The 18056-nt window shown below is 36.8% G+C and overlaps 1 protein-coding gene across 4 annotated transcripts in view; it reads left to right on the plus strand.

Moving 5' to 3' along the window:
- LOC139743885 (L-lactate dehydrogenase-like) overlaps window positions 1-16961 on the plus strand; it is a 28301-nt gene extending 11340 nt beyond the window's left edge. Inside the window, exons 5-10 of one of the 4 annotated variants that reach the window (XM_071654351.1) lie at window positions 744-980; window positions 1413-1530; window positions 3388-3444; window positions 7651-7774; window positions 8739-8942; window positions 13625-16961. In XM_071654351.1, the coding sequence (XP_071510452.1) occupies window positions 744-980; window positions 1413-1530; window positions 3388-3444; window positions 7651-7774; window positions 8739-8918 (716 nt within the window). In that variant the 3' untranslated portion in view covers window positions 8919-8942; window positions 13625-16961. The remainder of the gene's footprint in view (window positions 1-743; window positions 981-1412; window positions 1531-3387; window positions 3445-7650; window positions 7775-8738; window positions 8943-13624) is intronic. The other 3 variants (XM_071654349.1, XM_071654352.1, XM_071654350.1) reach the window with 3 other exon arrangements.
- The last annotated feature ends 1095 nt before the right edge of the window (window positions 16962-18056 follow it).

Consider the following 18056-nt stretch of genomic DNA (forward strand, 5'->3'; position numbering starts at 1 on the left):
TGTGAAAACTATGATGACTTTGTATCATATTTGATATAACCGTTCATGAGTCTTGAAACTTTGCACCAGGAGGAACCTGTTTGGAGAATTTTTTCCCTAAAACTTTGATTATTGGCTTCTCTGTTGTGAGACCAATGTGATAGGGTTTTGTCCTATGAACAGAACAAAACAAAAACAATTAACAAGAACCTTTCAGGAAGTAGCCTGTATGTGGAAGCTCTTTCTGCTCTTCATGAAATCTAATCTATTGATGGCAGGTACCATCATGATTGCTGATTAAGATTTGGTGAGAAAAGCAAACAGCTTTTCAATTTCCTGGAGGTTGTTGTTTCTTTCTGAAGCTAGAAGCCTAATCCAGGAACTTGGAAGGGAAATTGACAGTGTGACGACTGTAAGTTTGATGATGTGCTTTTGTGTGGCAAGTTGACTTTTGGATGTTATGACTAATGAGTCTTTGTACAAGCCGTAGGATAAATGACAGCCTGAATATGTGTAATCACAGTCAGATGATGCATATTATGTAGGCCCTTTATAGGAGCCGGACAGCCAAGACGACATGCACAGGGGTCAAATTGTACAAGAAGTGTTTTGTATACCATTACAATGTCATGGATCACAACATCTTTGTCGATGTACAACTGATGAGATATAATGTGCAAACGTGATATCAAATCTGTAGAAAATGTATCTGTTTTTTTTGTCCAGCACCATTTATTTGTTTTTTTTTCCCCTCGCTTTCTCAGGAATTGTACCCAACTTGGTGAGGTACAGCCCCAACACTGTCCTGCTAGTGGTGTCCAACCCCGTGGACATTCTCACCTACGTGACATGGAAGCTGAGCGGACTGCCGGCAAACCGCGTCATAGGGAGTGGCACGAACCTGGACACTGCCAGGTTCCGCTTCCTGCTGGGCGAGAAACTTGGCATAGCGGCCTCAAGTGTCCATGGATACATTGTTGGCGAACATGGAGACTCAAGCGGTTAGTGTCACCTTTCATTATCATCTCCATTGCAAAAAAAAAAAAAAAAATGTTCTAATTTGACCACAGGCACTTTTTAGAAAGATATGGAAATATTCCACCTTCTGCACATCACTCAGTGTCATGTTTGATCTGATATTTTTTGATTAATTGCACAAGATTTTGTTATTAAAATTATGGATAATCATAATACATGCTAATAGTTCAAGGGCAATATCACAGTGGAGAGCAGACATAAAATCACATATATTGACGCTGTTGTAAATTTGTTTGAATCTCTCCATTCCAATTGTTGTTTATTTTTGTTTTCAGACTAAAGTGTCACAGAGTTTGATGCAAGATTATAATATAGAGCACAGCACACCAGGCATTGTATTTGTTTTTATTTTTTTATTGATTTATTTACTTATTGTTCCTTTTTTTTTGTGCCAGTTGCCTGCTGGTCAGGTACAACTATCGCAGGGGTCAACCTCAAAGAGCTTGACCCAGACATTGGCACACCCAAAGACAAGGAAAGCATGCAGAAAGTTCACAAGGAGGTTGTTGAGAGGTAAGGCAAAATTTCCTTATGTCGTTTTCCGTGTGAAGTTGTCCATATTATATTGATGTACCATCACCCCGTTCCTGTGACCAGTCTTCAAAGTTTGCCAAAAATCATCTTGCCAACCACTCTGTATGAAAAATGTTGGTGTCCCTTGTCATACATGCATAACATTACTCATGATATACACAGTTGCAATACTGGTACCTGTTATATTAGAATATGTGGCCAGTCACCCTTTTTAACCTGATGAAGTTGTAGACCTTAGAAGCTGAGGAAAACAAAAATGCAAAACTAGGTTATTTGAGGTGGAAAATATGAAAAATAAGATTTTTTCTTTAGTAATCCAAGGTTTATTTGGTGAGTGAAACTTTCCAGGACGAGTGTTGTGGATCAAGAGTTTTATGACGGCACCCCTGTCTTCTAGCTATAGTCTACTCTATTCCTCTCCAACTCCACTATTATTAGTTTTACTCAAAACTACTTTGGAGCAAAGATAAGATGCCCCTTTCTTCTCAACTTTGTTCTATCCTCTTTCACTGCCACTCCTCTACAAAGTTCTTTTTAGAACTATTTACTCCACTACTTAAGGCCTCTCTACCCCGACACTATGTTAGTTCCACTTGGAAGTAATTCACAACAGACAGGTAGCCTCCCCCCCCCCCTTTCATATTTTATCTAACATTACTCCTCTTTAGGGCTCTTTTCAGAACTCCCTGCCACAACTTCTCGTCACCCCTTCCTTAAAGAAGTGCTTAAACAAAGTTCATCTCATTTGAAAAAGCTGAATGTTAGTAGATGTGCATTATTTTTTATAATTGTAACAATGATGGAACCTATTTTTGTGAGCAAATTCAACATATTTTAAACAAATGCCTTTTACTTTAACCCGTTCCTTACTGAATTCTGAAATCCCCATAGACTTAATACACTGTCCACCAGGTTCCCGTATGGAACGAGTTAATGATGTGATCATACTTCTGGCTGTGTATGCTAATTATAAAAGCCCAATGTCTGACAGGCTTGACGTAATCTCAACTTCAATCTCAATCTCTCCAAAACCCTATCATATTTGTTTGGCTAGGATTCTTATGGGTTTATTGTCAGATCGTGTTAACATAGTGAGACAAATTGTATGTTTTAATGAAAAGATTTAGAATGTATAGATAATCCAAATACAAGGTTACAGTGGTACATGCACTCTTATTCTGGCGATTGATACTCAATTCTCAGGCTTCCGTGGTGGCTTGTCACATATTCTTCCTTTGCTCTGTTCATGGGATTTCGTGCATGGGCAGCAAGTCCTCCATTTTGAATCCCATAGAGACTGCTATGTTTTTCAATTGCCTACCATTTGCAGATTTCCAAGTCGCTGTGGATATAGCATTTATATGTACCCATCAGTTTACTCCAAAAATGTTGATTTGTTTCAGCAAGCAATCTCCAACATTTCATTTGCTTTGATATACCTTGTCATTTGCTGTAATAAATCTTGTCATTTGTGTGCATAAACATGATGACCATTGATTTGTATGACATCCTATTGTGACATTTTTTTTTCCAGGGGGTGGGGTAATGGAAAGATACACTGTGACCTGCAAAATGATGCATGAAACAAAGTGAAGGCAAAAAAAGAAAGAAAAAAGAAAAGGAAATCTGAAACATGATATTAGAAGTACGGTTGTTGAAAAACAGAATGGTTTTTGTTCAATAGCAGGCATTCATAATACAAAAGCATAGTTGTTTTTTTTTCTATGTGTATGCTGTTCTAAGTCATGATCCAACAATGCAAGTTTTCTTCATTTTCCTTTCAAAACATCAAAATTGTTTTGCTATGTAGTCTTGTTTTCAATTGTTTGTCATTAGTACCTCAAGTGATACCGAAAAATCGCTTGATGGCATTCTTCAATCCGTGAAGAACAGGTTTGTGTTTTTCATTCTTGCCAAAAAATACCATCTGGCCTTTTTTTTTTTTTTTTTCACCCATATCATACTACCATCATATTGTGCGGCACTTCTTTTAGTCGTTGTTCATTCAAATATTGATTTTACTTCTTCTTTTTTATTTTGTATGCATCATCGTTTGTCATTCTGTCAAAAGTGTGTGTGTGTTTTCAGTGCTCTTATTGTTTGCCGGTGATGTAAAACTCTTTCAGCGTGCATGGCCTAGGATTGTGTTTCAGTGCTATGTTTCACACTGATCCCATTATGTGCATTTCTTTAAAGCATACATATACAGTGTACCAAGAATTCAATTGTAAGCTTATGGTTGTGGTAAATAATATTGTAAATATGCATAGATATGTGTAAAAAGAGAAAAGCAAACAAAAAATACATTACCAATATAAGTAGTGTGAAGTTATTGAGTGGATATGCATTACAAAAATTGTGTGCTAAATATTAACGTAGATGCTTTCAAAGTTCTGTAAATGAAAAAAAGAAATAAGAAAAGAAGACAGGTGCAAACCTGCAAACTAATCCTTATTGTGTGAAATTGCTCGCTTAATTGTGTGGTTTTGAACTGACCAAAATATGAGCATATCATGTATACAAGATTTTATCGGAAGCCTTGGCACACACACGTACACATGAAAACAGACAGACAGAGACATAAACACAGACACGGCCACACATCCAAACATAGACCCCGTTTACAGTGCGAGGCTCGGTCGTGGCCGAGCCGCGGCCGAGCCCACCTTCATTTTAGTGTAAACGCACAAAAGGCCAAATGCGAGGCCAAAATTGGCCGCGCATTTGGCCACGCTCTGGAGGTGGTCTCGTGGTTCCCAGTGTAAACGCAAACTGGGCCAAATGTGCGGCCAATTTTAGTCTGGCTTCCAAACCCTCTGCCTGTACTATTTCGCTATTCAGGATATTAACCCCCTCAACGTCGAAAACTAGTATAATTTATGGTGGTTTTGTCCTGCAAAGGATTTTTTCCTTCGGCAAAGGCCTTTGCCCGAACGGCGACTTCGTCGCCACGGAATTCAGTTGGCAAAGGGTCTGAAAACCAGACAATACCAAATTGCATTTGTTTACAAGCAGAGCCCCACTACAACAACATATTGAAAGGTTTGAATCAAAAGCGCAGCCAAGCCCGGCAGTGTAAACTGACAAAATTGTGAGGCTCGGCCTCGCAATTGAGGTTGGGCTCGGCCACGGCTTGGCCCAGCCCCGCACTGTAAACGGGGTCATAAACACTGGTACAGACACATGCACCCAGACTCGACAACACAAACACACAGTACTGTAAAACCAGAAATGTTTACATGCATTCTGATTTTATGAATTTTGCGAGAGCCAAGATTTGTGAAATTCAAATGCACGCGAAAGTTCTTGTCTTCACTATATGCATTGAATGCCACTGGCAATTCATGAAATTTACATGCCGCGAAAAAGGCTGTCCGCTCCAATTTGTTTGAATTTCATGCCATGAAAATATCTTGCTTTACAGTATACTGTAAAATGAGGAATGTTCGCGTGCATTTTAATTTCGTGAATTTTGCGAGAGCCAAGATTCGTGAAAATTAAAATGCATGTGAAAGTTCTTGTCTACACTATATGTGACCCCGCTGCAACAAAAGGATCCGAAAGTCGGGGGAGGACAATTTTCTTAAAATGACATGCCATTATTCCCTTACTCTTCCACTTTAAAGGGACTGTACAGTACTGGTTGAGGTAGGGATTCATGTTTTGAACATTCCTAAGTGAGATAATGAAAAGCCTCTTATGAAATATGAAAGAGCATGTAATTTTAAGAAGGATTCAACGTTTATTTGATGACAATTGTTTTTCAAATGGCTGAGATATCCAAAAAAGTGCTAATAATAAAAGGCGACATGCCCCAACTTTATTAGTATCTCTTTGTTTCACCTTGTTTTTGGATATCTCAGCCATTTCAAAACCGATTTTCATCGAATAAACTTTTGATACCCCTTAAAACTGCATGCTCTTTGACATCTCATAGAGTGGTTTTTGAATATCTCACAAAACGTTAAAAGCTAAATCTTCACCTCGACCAGAACTGTGCACACCCTTTAATGTCATATGACTCATAAAAGTACTTGGTTGCGGAGATATCGATGATTTTATCAGCGCATGTCGAGTGGTTTAGGAAATCAGCGTTTCGAGAAAACCGCAAAAAGTTTTCTTTCTGATGCTATCAGGATCAAGGGGAAGCAAGACAGTTTTCACTGTTTGACAATAGAAGGTATACTCCTAGCAACCTCCACGATGCTCATTCAAGCTTAGCGCCAGCGGCCTACGCGCGACCAATCAGTAACCTGGATGCTACGCACTGACCATTGAGATCACTCCCTCGTTGCTAGGGGCGGAGTCTAGCTGCAGCGCTAAATCCAAATCGTTGGACATGTTTCTGTTCTGCTGAAAGTCGGAAAATCATGGCCCAGAAAAAGGCTTTTTTCTTGCCTTTCCGTTGATCATTTAGCTTCGAAATTTCAGTGGATGATAGAAGATACATTAGACTACAGAATTATGTCAAAAACAGAAATTCGAACGTTTTGACAGATTTTGATGATCTGACTTCAAACTCAATTTTCTCGTCTCACCCGTCAGCGACTTTAGGATCCTTTTGTTGTAGCAGGTCACATATGCACTGAATGTTAGAGGCAACTCGCGAAAAATTTCATGCTGCTAAAATATAATGTTTTATAGTACACAAATCAGTGCTGCACACTGGCACTAGTTCAATGATCCCTGCCCGGTAAAAGTCACTGTCAGACCCGTAACTTTTTCAGGAATGGACCAGTAAAAAGTGAAAAAACTGGGTACGTACTGGTCCGATAGACGACAGGTCGGACCAGTAGAAAAAATGGGTTAGTGTGCAGCCTTACACAAATGCACTCACAGACACAAACTGACATTCATATTCTGTAAAAGTGGATATTTTTGCATGAGTAATTGTTCGTGCTCGGCTGGGTAAGATGAGTTTCGTGTATTTTTTATTCCCTTGAATCAAAACATCAACTACGCAAACATACGGCATGCAAAAATATTACTGTGTTTTTATTTTCTCGCTAGTTTTTGGTTGTGCGAAATGCACAAAAATTTCAACACTATAAAAGTTTCCACTTTTACAATACATGTACAGCTGTACCTATATACTATAGTGTACCTAGTAAGATCCAATCCATGTTTCATAAGTTCAATTGCTTTCATACACGTATGAGTTTATTTACTGATTGCATCTAAGTCATGGGAATGCAGTTGGATTATTTGCTGAGCATTATGAATTTCCTTTTATAATGTTTTGTTTTTCATACAGGCAACTATGGTGAACATGTTATTACATGTTTCAATTTAATATTGACCTCATCCCATTCAATTCAGTTACATGCAGTTAGTAGTCTACTTACTTAGACAACTCAGAATACATGTACGTACACTCAATTTCTGTCATTTGATGCATATGCACATGAGAAAATGATTCTCTGCCAAGCTGCTGCTTTATTCACAGGCTAAGATATTTATATTAATATTTATATTTTTTGTCTGACTTTTCTCTTTTTGTCAAGTGTTTGACAGTATATGCAACATTTCCTGCATGGGAATAGCACTAGTTTTTACCCTTAATTGCAATGGAACCTTGCAGAAAGATTTTAGTGTAGGCCGATTGCATTTTGAATTTGTCCAAAAATGATCCCAGTTATTAAATTTTATGTTTCTTACCTGCACACTGTGGTACATGTTAGTATGCAATTGCTCAGTTTATTGCAGCATGTAAAGTACATGTATGATCAACTTGCATGTTGAGGCATACTTACAGGTTACGGTAGTTTAGATTTCATTAGACTTCGGAAATTGCTATGTGCTACTCAATATGAATGGATATGCCACTACTGCTTACATGTAATCATGCACTCACTGATAAAAGCTACTGCCAGGTGTGTAATGTCTTTAGAAATATTTTATAAGATAATCTCCAAAATGACTGGCTTTTATATGAAGAGATCTTCCTTCTCATATGGGATTTCTTTCAAAGATTTAAGGAGCTTACTCTTTTATTTGTTATGAAGAGGTTGGGGCCATGATGATCTAACTCTGCCTGTTATCTTGTCAACATGATTCTGTTTAGATTGAGTTGGGTTGTGTCTTTTTTTGTTCACTCAGTGCGTATGAAATCATCAAGTTGAAGGGTTACACTTCGTGGGCCATTGGACTCAGCTGTGCATCCCTGGCCTCAGCCGTCCTACGCAACCAGAAGGGGGTCTTTGCCGTGTCCACGGTGGCAAAGGTGACTTCATTTTTATGTCATTTAATTCATTTCCAACAATTCAAAACATTTGCATACACATTATAGCACAATGTCAATACAATGTAATAATGAAGAAAAATACATGAAATTAACGATACTAAGCATCACAGATGAAATTGAATTAAGATTAAAGTCGCAAGAAATGGAGGAGACTTGCTGAAAAGCCAAGGTTATAATTTGTAGTCACCTTGTGGAAAATATAACTATGTAACATCAAGGACGTAGTATGCTTTAGTGATCTTTGCCATTTATTTTGCCAATCAAAGATTCGTAATGGAAAATCATTCATTGAAGGAGGTGTAATGAACTCAATTCTTTGTGTTGATCAGAGGTACAAAACTCCATGGGTCGACCAGTCTCCAAATTAAAGCATCTCCCACGTTTACTATGCTGCTGCATAACTTTTTGTCTGTTTTCCAACTTTAAGATAAATTAATCTCACAATAAATCAGTGTTATCAGTCTTAAATCACTACTGAAGTCTGATCAGTTTTATTGAGAATTATCTCCAAAACTGCTGAAAATAAGAGAGTGCTGTGAATTTTCTTATGTAAGAGACTCGAAGTTTAAGTAAAGAAAAAAGTAATGAAAAGAGAAACAGAAACCTTGTACTACTGTAAAAGTGGTAATTTTCGCACATTTGACATATTGTGCTAGGCCTGATAAGATAAATTTCGAGTTTTTTTTTAATTCCACAGATGATATATAAATGAGGCATTCCATGTAACAGGGAAACAATTTGCTTGCTTCTATACTTGCACTACTTCCATGTTGCACAAAATGTGCAAAAATTTCCTCTTTTACAGGATATGATATTGGTCGTTTGTACAGCACAAAGACTAACCTTAAGCAATACACCTGTGTGGGACTCATTGATGCTTAATAGGTGTCATTGTGCATGTCATAAATGTTCCTAATTTCTTCCTTCCACCACCAATTATCAGGGTTACCATGGCATCCAGCATCCCGTGTTTCTGAGTCTTCCCTGTGTGCTGGGCCAGGATGGCATCTCTCATGTCATCAAGCAGAACCTGAACACCAAGGAGCAGGCGCAGCTCCAGGAGAGCGCCAACACGCTGTGGGACATCGCCAAATCCCTGGATCTCAAGGAACCGTCGAAGTAAGGGGCTCCCTCTATCGCAGACAAGGTCAATAACCCGGCCAAATTATAGTATTATTCACATGTGCTTGTGCTTGCGTGTATCAAAGCTGTAGTGCTTTCACTGCAGCTACTTTTCTCTTTTTCGAGCACAGTGTTGGATGGTGGTGTCCCTGTTTCCAGATAAAATGTAATTGTTCGGTATTCTTATGCATGATCCGATCAGCATGTCGGCTTTGAACATTGTAATGCTCTGTGGTTTCTTCTTTGTCAGTGAAACTGTTACTCTTGTGAACACTTTGGTGACCTTGTATCACAAAACATAATAAAAAGTCACCACGTGAGATTTTTGGTTATGATAAGTCTGAGAGAAGTTAAAACGACCTTAACTTTTGAATGATGTGTAATGAAAAGTGCATTTTCCCAAGTAATGAAATGTTTAATGTCAAAGAACATTCCAACCCTCAGAAATATCACTTTTTGAGAAAAGGGCTGTAAAGCTGTGGATCTATGTATTGAATGGCCACAATGGAAAGGAAAAGTTTGACTGTTAAGGATGGGGGAGTTGTAACATCGAGAAGTGTTTCTGTTGGCATGGCTTAATATCATAGGAGTCAATCCATGAGTGGTTCATGTTTGAGGGCAGTATTCTTGTAAATCCTCTTCGCTTTCAGCCATCATCAAATACTCCAGCTTCAAATTTTTAATTTCCATTTCTGTTTGAAATTGCTTTCTTTGTGTTGCTTTCTTCTATGTTCTTTTGGTTTGCTGGATCTTCATTGTATCAAAATTTTGCTTGCTTGTCAACTGTCATAATTAAGTATATGTTTTGTCTGCAAAATTTACAACTGGTTTCATTTTGTGTATGTGTTGTTTCAAAGAGATTTACACTTGCACGTTCCCCCTCCTCCCCTCCTCCTTCCCCCCCCCCCCCCCCAATATCACCAGTATAGTCTTAGATTTTCAACAACAGTCTCTTGTGCTTCAAAGTTTTGGAGTAAGTTTTTATATTGGTTTTATTTCAGTTCAATACCAATACACATTTATTGAAAGGGAATAATTACTTTTTTAAATGAAGTAAATAGATTCGTTAATCAATCCAAATCCATTTAATTACAGTGTGAAATAATTCAATTTTCTCAAATTGCGTGTATTCAGATTAAGTTTTCCTTTCTGAATATAGTGGTGGAAAAGTATTTTGATCTAAATTAAATCAATCATAAGTCCAATGTTCCCTTTCTTGTTCCCTTTTTGTATGTGTGTTGACTAATATTTAAACTGGCTATATTCTTTTACACTCTGTTTTCACTTGGCCTAGAAGTGCAAGGATGTTACTGTACATTCAAGGCTCTCTTATCATGGGCTTACTTCTCTCTGATTGGCTGTAGGGGACCTTGGAGCTTACTTATGAATATTTGTGCCATGGCTAACCTTTCGCCTCTTTTCATCATGAAGAAAAATCCACAAATTTTGCTTCTTTTCCTTTTTTCGACATGCATTCATGTTCTTTTCTTTGTGCTGTATACACTGATCTAAAGTCTCAACATGCTGACTCCTGTATGTGCAGTGTAGTGTGGTATTGGTTCTGCTTGCCACATACTGTCTGAAAATTTCAAAAGACGATAGTGTTGAGATATTGTCACTCTAATAGAGAAGCTTGCAAGTCTAATCCATGAAACAGTTGAATATGTATGTAAGTAGCTGCTGTTAAGTTTTCTTCTTTTTTTTTCGTAGTGGGGAACAAATTATGGAACTTGAATTTGAATGTGAAGCACATACATTGTGTGCTTGTGAACACAAGATTGCTGAATTACCAATTTTCATCACACTTTCACAATTGTTTCTGAAGAAAGTCATGCAAGCAGTGCAAAAAGATCACTGCATACAGCAGCAAAATCGATCCACACATTTTATCTCCTGCACATAACAGAACAGCTGGGTTTTACTTTCTTTCTTTACAACCACCTCTGTTTTAATATCTGTCTCTGTGTTTTCCTACAAAGTACATTGTTTGTTTTTTGTGTCAGCAACTTTGTCTTCTTACATTGCAGTAAATAAAATGTAAGCACTTGATGTCATGTCCATGTTTTATTGATGTTATGGTTGTGTGAACGACACAGGTTGTATGTATTTTGTGTGAAATTTTCCAAATACAGGGTAAAACAGAGAAGGAATGTCCTTCAGGTGTGGGAATAGAATGTACTGTCACTTTAAGGATTTGGTTTACAGTATTTTTGTACCTCTGATGAATTCTACGTATGAATTCATCTTCAAGCAAAGCTGTAATGTATGATAAATTTCGAGAGGAGATCATCCCAATCTGTATGGTATATGGTAGTGATTTTTAGAGACAATCTGTTCTATTCATTTCTGTATGTTTTTAAGAGACACATTACCTCGTAGTAGTAACACAAGTCACATGCTGCACTTGATTACATGCTGCAGCTTTTTTAGAATTGGCAAAATATTTAAGTTATGCTTGTTTCCTCAGTGTCACACCACTAAAACAAGAGTGATTACAGTGCGTAAAGCGGTATCAATGACAAATAATGGTTATTTATTTTTGTGATATTACTGTAGTCAAAGTAGGAAGATTTGATGATGTATGTGTATGCACTTGTTTATAGCATGCTTTCAGTTTAGGTTTTCTCAGTTGAGCTAAGGGTAACTGTAGACAATTTTACCATCTGTAGTGGCCATGTGCTTTATGGTGTTCCATGCCGCAAAAGAGTTGACCAAAGATTTGTACTTTGATATTTCTATGTATGAAAAAAAGCTCTATTAAAATATTTCCAAGATTTATGGAACAAGGTATCCTTTGGGTCATTTCATACATGTGTTGGTATCATGTTAATTATGTTGGTTATGTGTCAGCTTACAAGACTAGATTGTTTTCCATAAATCCATATAAGAATAATGATCTCGTGATTTGAATGCTTCTTAGTAGTGGAAATATTCATGTGTCATATGTACATGTATGTATGCTTGTTACTGTTGGTGAATTTGGAAGAGTAATGTTAAGGTCATAGAATTCTATACAGTCTTTGTTTACAGTTTGTAAGCATGCACTCCGTAATTTTATGCCATCGCTTTTAATACTCAGTACCCATCAATGTAGACAGAAAAAACAACAGTTGTATTTTCAAGAATGCAAGCGTTAATCATATTTTGCATGTGAACAGTGTTGAGACTCAAATACAACTGTAAGCAATGAGCTACATTTAATAGTAGCATTCATTGAAATGATATATTTTGGATATGTTTTTAAGTTTTCGTTTGATTTTTAGAATATGAAAGGCAAGCTATTTCATATAACTCAACAATGATGTCCTAGCTCTTCTCAAAGTTAACTACAGTTTTATGCCAAGGCAGTCAGAAGAAAACATTTTCACATTTGCAAAATGCAAATGGGATATCTAACAAAATGCAAATGGGATATCTAACAAACTACACTCAAGCCAGCTCATGGTGAAAACTCTTGCAGTAATGCTCCACATCTGTCTTAGTTTAAAATGAGAATATCAAAGCGAGAAGTTCAATGTATTTCTTTAAGTGAATGGCTATTTGAAGACTCCACATGTGTCAGAAGAAAAGATAGAGAAATGGTAGTTTAATATACAGTGTACAGTTACAATACAATGTACAGTTAATCTGACCCTCAGTGTCCATTCCATCTATGTCAGTAGGTGGACTTGAAGTTTTATGTTAAAATGTTACGTTACCATTAATGAAACATGCTGCTCTATGTGAATATCATGGCATTTTAATGTGGAAAGTTGCATTCTCACCCACCCCACTCTGGCAAGACAATGAATTCTTCAGTCATGTATTCAGGATAAAACACCGCAACCCTCTGTGTTGTGTAATTTTAAAAAAACAAAAGAAAAGAAAAGAAGAAGAAGATGAAAATGAAAATACTGCTTGCATAATCTCTTTTAATACTTATAACTACAAAAGTTCAATAACATTCAACTCTTAGTGAATATCAGGTAAGCATTATTTTGTATAAATCCTTACAGCAGGGAAGATATTCACTGTCAAGTACCACAAACACAGTATTTTGTCTTTGATTTTAAAAAAGTGACCAAGATTTGGATGGTTGATTTTGTTTATGCTGAAGGTACACTGTGCATGAAAAGGAAGTAGAATCTTAGCACTTTGTTGGATCATTGGCAGAATTGTAACCAGGTAGACAAAGGACTGTCAGTGTAGTCCTGAAATACTGTACATAATCCATACACTTTTGAGATTGGACTGAAGGATGTGTTAACAATAATAAGAGAAAATAGCCATGTGAGAAGAAACATTCCATACCAAAGGTGTACAATAACGATAAGTTAATGGGATAATCAATGAGGCAAAAGCTTTAATACATGTTTACCAAACGATAGCTTAGTACAGTCGACTCCTGTTATGACAAAGTCCTCCGGACTAGCAGTTTCCTTTTATTATATCAAAATTTCCTTGTAACCAAACTAATAAACAATTTAAAAACAAAGGGCAGATAATGTTTGGGCCTGAATTTTTACGTTGTTGTAACTGGAATTTTGTTATAACTGTGTTCATTATAAAGGGAGTGCGCTGTTGATCAAGAGTCAAGAATTTTCACAGATAAAAGTGTGTTGCTCATGAATTTGATTGCAATGAATTCACCATCAATTCATCGATTCTGAAGCTCAGAAACGCCTTGAATCATTTATCAATATTTTGTGTGCTTTTTTTTCCCCCCAGGTACTCCAACATGCTGATGGGCTGCTACCACCTGTTTATGTGGGCCATCATCGGACCCCTGGTGGCATTCCTGGCGGGCGACAAATAGCGCCCCCCTTTGTCCTAACCAGGAGATACAGATTGACGGCTGGCAGGAGAGCAGATGACCTCATTTCTTTGCCTTTAGGACCCAATTGTCATTTTGTAGGGAAGTGTATTAGTGTGTGTGTGTGTGTGTGTGTGTGCTAAAAAGTGTTTAAGAGGTGCTTAGGATACTGAAGACTCAGTGGCACAAATATGTACTACAGTATCTGAAGGATGAAAAATGTCATAAGGATAGGCATCCACATCCTGTAAGGACCATCTCAAATGGTGAAGGACCTACATATTTGTACAACCACTGGACTCAAATTGTATTTGCAATATCTCTGCCTGTGAACATTTTGCTAGCAGGTCATCCCAGAAGTAGTTGATGTATGAACAGCACAGCAAATGTTAGTGGTCATCAAATGTGATGCTAATTTGCGAGGCAGTGCTTGCTTGTAAAGTTGATTTGCAATGTTAAAAGAGAGTCACTACCTCTCCTAAGTGGTTGTTGTTGTTTTTTCTGATTATGGTGTGCAAACCATGTATTATTTCTGCATAATCAGGAATGAATGGTAATACCATTCACATTTAATTGTTGTTTTCTCTGTCTATCTCTGATTTTCAAATTGTGTAGGCCATCAACATCTTCTTATGCAGACACAAATTTAGCATGTGCAGTGATTGAGCAACGTGTTTGAATACCATTACTGTAGTGTATGTGCAATACCAGTACACGGAATAGTGAGCAAAGTTAGTTCAAGTTCATGCTCGCTATGTTTGCTCTTTTATTTTTCCTTTCTTTCCTTGTGTGAACAGATGTAAGGTGCCCACTGTGTTATTATTTGTGGAAAACTAGGAAACTCTGAAGGTCTTCATCCTCACTATCCTGAAGTCCTTTTTTTTTTCCAGGATTGCTAGTGAGAGGATATTCTAAAATCTGAGTGAAACGGATCGAGATGACATATTTGGAGGGGTGACTGTGATTGACATGGTAGGCATTTAAAGTAAAATGAGAAAGTGTTGGGAAGTTTGATACCATAGGATATTTCTCTTATCACGTGCATTTTTATTCTTTTATTTCATCTCTTTTTGTTTTGACTCCTTATTTACTCATCCATTTGTATAGTTATTTGTTTATTCATCCTTTTATTCATTTATTCTCTTATTTATTTATTAGGTGTCTTTATCAACAAGATTCTTCAAACCATGCACTTTATTGGCAGGTCTACTTTCCACCTTCATTGTACTTGCCAGAGTGAAACCTTGTGAAACAACTCATGCATAAATAAGACATGTTTGTAATTACTTGTGTGATACTCTGACCTAAAATTCTTTTAATCATTGTAGCATAGGTGTCATATAGACTCCACACATATAATGAAGGCTGTATTTATATAGTGGTACACATGTTTGTGCACACACTTTAGTGTTAACTTATGTATATTTTGTGTAGTATATCATGTTATAATACAGAAGAGTCAAAACAGGGAGGTGAGACTAAAATGATATTACTGTTTGTACATGGCAGACAGTGGATAATGACTATGGTGTATTTGCATGGTAATCTGTGTAGCCTACAGGATATTTGGTACATGTTAGTCTTCTAGAAAACTGTGTTGTAGCATTTCTTATGTTCACCAGAGCAAAACGTAAGATTAATAGAAATGGAGTCTGCGATGGAACAGACTATCAGCATATTGGAGTCCCGCAATCGACATATTATTGGTGTTTGCACTGCATCAATTAGAATCCAGGCTATTTTACACTGGTGTTGCTGCCAAACCTAACATTGCTGTGAAATCCTGCACTATGCACCTTGTCGCACAGATTTTGTATCTAAATCGATGGTGTGTCTAATTTTACCGAGTTCCGGTTTCTGAGACAAGAACCATTTGAAGCAGTATTCAAAACATTAGATATTCAGATTTACATACGGTATTTCATTCCATGGTTGTCTGAAACCACATTGCAGTTAAGTTTGTGAGAAAGAGCAAATCACTGAATATTATCAGAATTTGCAAGTATCAGCATACATAATGTGAAAAGGTTTGGGGCTCATTACTCCAAATTGAACCAAGAAGCATGTCTGTAGGTTTTGATAATTTTTTTTTTCCGTAAAGCTGGTATTTTTTTTTTCTAATATGCAAGATCTAAAGTATTTTCTAAAGTTTGATAAATTTCAGACCTTTGATGATTTTTGTTTAAATTGTAGAGGAACAACAGCCTATTCTAGATGAAAGATATAACATCAGTTTCAGTGACAGGGGAATGATGGAAAAAATACAAGAAGGCAGTTGATATTCTCAGTGGCATGTTTGACAATAATGCTTGAATTGTAATGTATGTACATGTAATTGGCTTATGTAACACCATATAATTTGTATGATTATTTGCGGAGAGAGCATGCTGAGCAGCGACGCGCAAAAAAATTTTGAGAAAGAATGTATGGATGGTTGGGTTGAGTGTAGATATTGAACATTTCCTATTTCGTAAAATTTCCTATTTTGTTACTTTCAACTTGACTTTTTACTCCTGTACATTGTTTTCCTGCCAACTTACAAGCAAATTATTCATGAAGAACATATTGGAACTTCACACAATGATAATTTCTTTTATTGTTATTATTATTCAGTTGACAGTTCTGTAGAGTGTGAGGTATAATTGTTATCATTATTTCAAATGTTGTCAACAAAGTACAGTGTCATGCACTTTTTATCCAGTTTCAAATTATTATATCGCTGCATAGCACTAGCAATGTACAAGCGAGAATGTGTGCCAAATATTTGTGTAAAGTCATGATGACTCTTGAATAATTCAGCAGTTAACAAGTGCAGTTGAAATGCATTATGATAAACATTGAAATATCATGCAATGAAATGATTCTTGACAAAAATAGTTCTATAATGGTTGTGTCATACATTTGTATCATTCTGAGAAATAAAAAAAAATGAACAATTCATGGCAGGATATGTGATTGATTTCTTCATACCATGCATACATATACAGTAATTGACACTGAAATGTGAAATACTGTATTTAAAAGTTATGTAGAAATGGCTTGATTCTTCTGTCAAAACAGAGAAAAACTCATATCTGCTTGCAGTCATTGATTTGTGATATTCGTATAATGTGGCTAATGTTCATTGCCTGTACATGCCACTAGAGCCTAGTGCCATTTGCCCTTTGACAATCATGCAAAGTATTATTTTCAGTGTAATGCATGTATGTCGTGATGCGTGAATAAAACAAATTAATGTTTGCAAAATATAGTAATACAATGTCTGAATATCACTTTATACTGCTGTGGCTCTTGTCCAGTCTGCAAGCCATCAGTAGAGTAAGGAATTGGAATGAAACTTGTATAGTTCTCTACACTTTGTACATGTACAATGAATATATATATTTCTCAAGAGGAATGACATAAAACAATCCAAAGGTTTGGGATAGCAAACATTTCACTTACATCTCCAGAAGGGAAAACCCAAACACACATGTAAATGAGAATACATATGCTTCAACAGAAATATGGCAAAACGTTCACAGTGCAACCTAAGACTTTATTAAAATGGATGATGAATTGATATGTTGCTAACACCAATTATCTCTAATTAGTTTTAAAAATTGCTGGTGCTAAATTGTAGATCAAGGCACATGAAGGATGACAGCTTTAATACATAGATGGATTGGCATAGGATTGAGACAAGGCAAATTAATACAGAGGTGACTCCAAAAGAGTAGGCCATTTTATACTCACTGAGGGGAGTAGACCTGAAGTGAATTGTGCTATTGGAGACACCATGTACATGTATTTGGCAAGAGTGTATTTTGGATCGGAAAATTATACAAAAGAGGGAAAATGATTCAAGAAATTGTGTGGTGGATGCGATGATGTGAAGATTTCCAGCAGCTAGTGACCGTACGAAGCAGGGCACGATGCCGCAATTGCTTTGTGACATTTCACAAATGTATATGACGCATTAGCTACACCTGTATCTTGGAACGTCAAACATGCCAACATTCTATCATATTATAGCACACAAGTAAACTACAGATGTAGGTCGTGAGAACTTTTGGTGAAATCTGTGAGCAGATGTGGCTCCAAAACAGTATAGGCCTACGACCATTGTTGAAAACGAGGACCATAGTTTTGTTTTGTTTTGTTTCATTTTATTATCAGAAACTACAAATTAGGCGGATTACATTTGTCTTATTCATTGGATCAAAAATTTAAACAAAAGAAGGGAAAATAGGCGAGAAGTCCTTTGGTAGATGCAATTTTGTGGAGGGATCCTACAGCGACGTATGTGTATTTAACGAAGCAGAGCGCGATGTCACAACAGGTTACTGTTCTCCGACATTTCACTAT

The sequence above is a fragment of the Diadema antillarum genome, unplaced genomic scaffold (genome assembly GCF_040938485.1).
Source record: "Diadema antillarum isolate AM-2024a unplaced genomic scaffold, OU_Dant_1.0 seq00001118_RagTag, whole genome shotgun sequence".
In the NCBI taxonomy this organism is placed as follows: Eukaryota; Metazoa; Echinodermata; class Echinoidea; order Diadematoida; family Diadematidae; genus Diadema; species Diadema antillarum.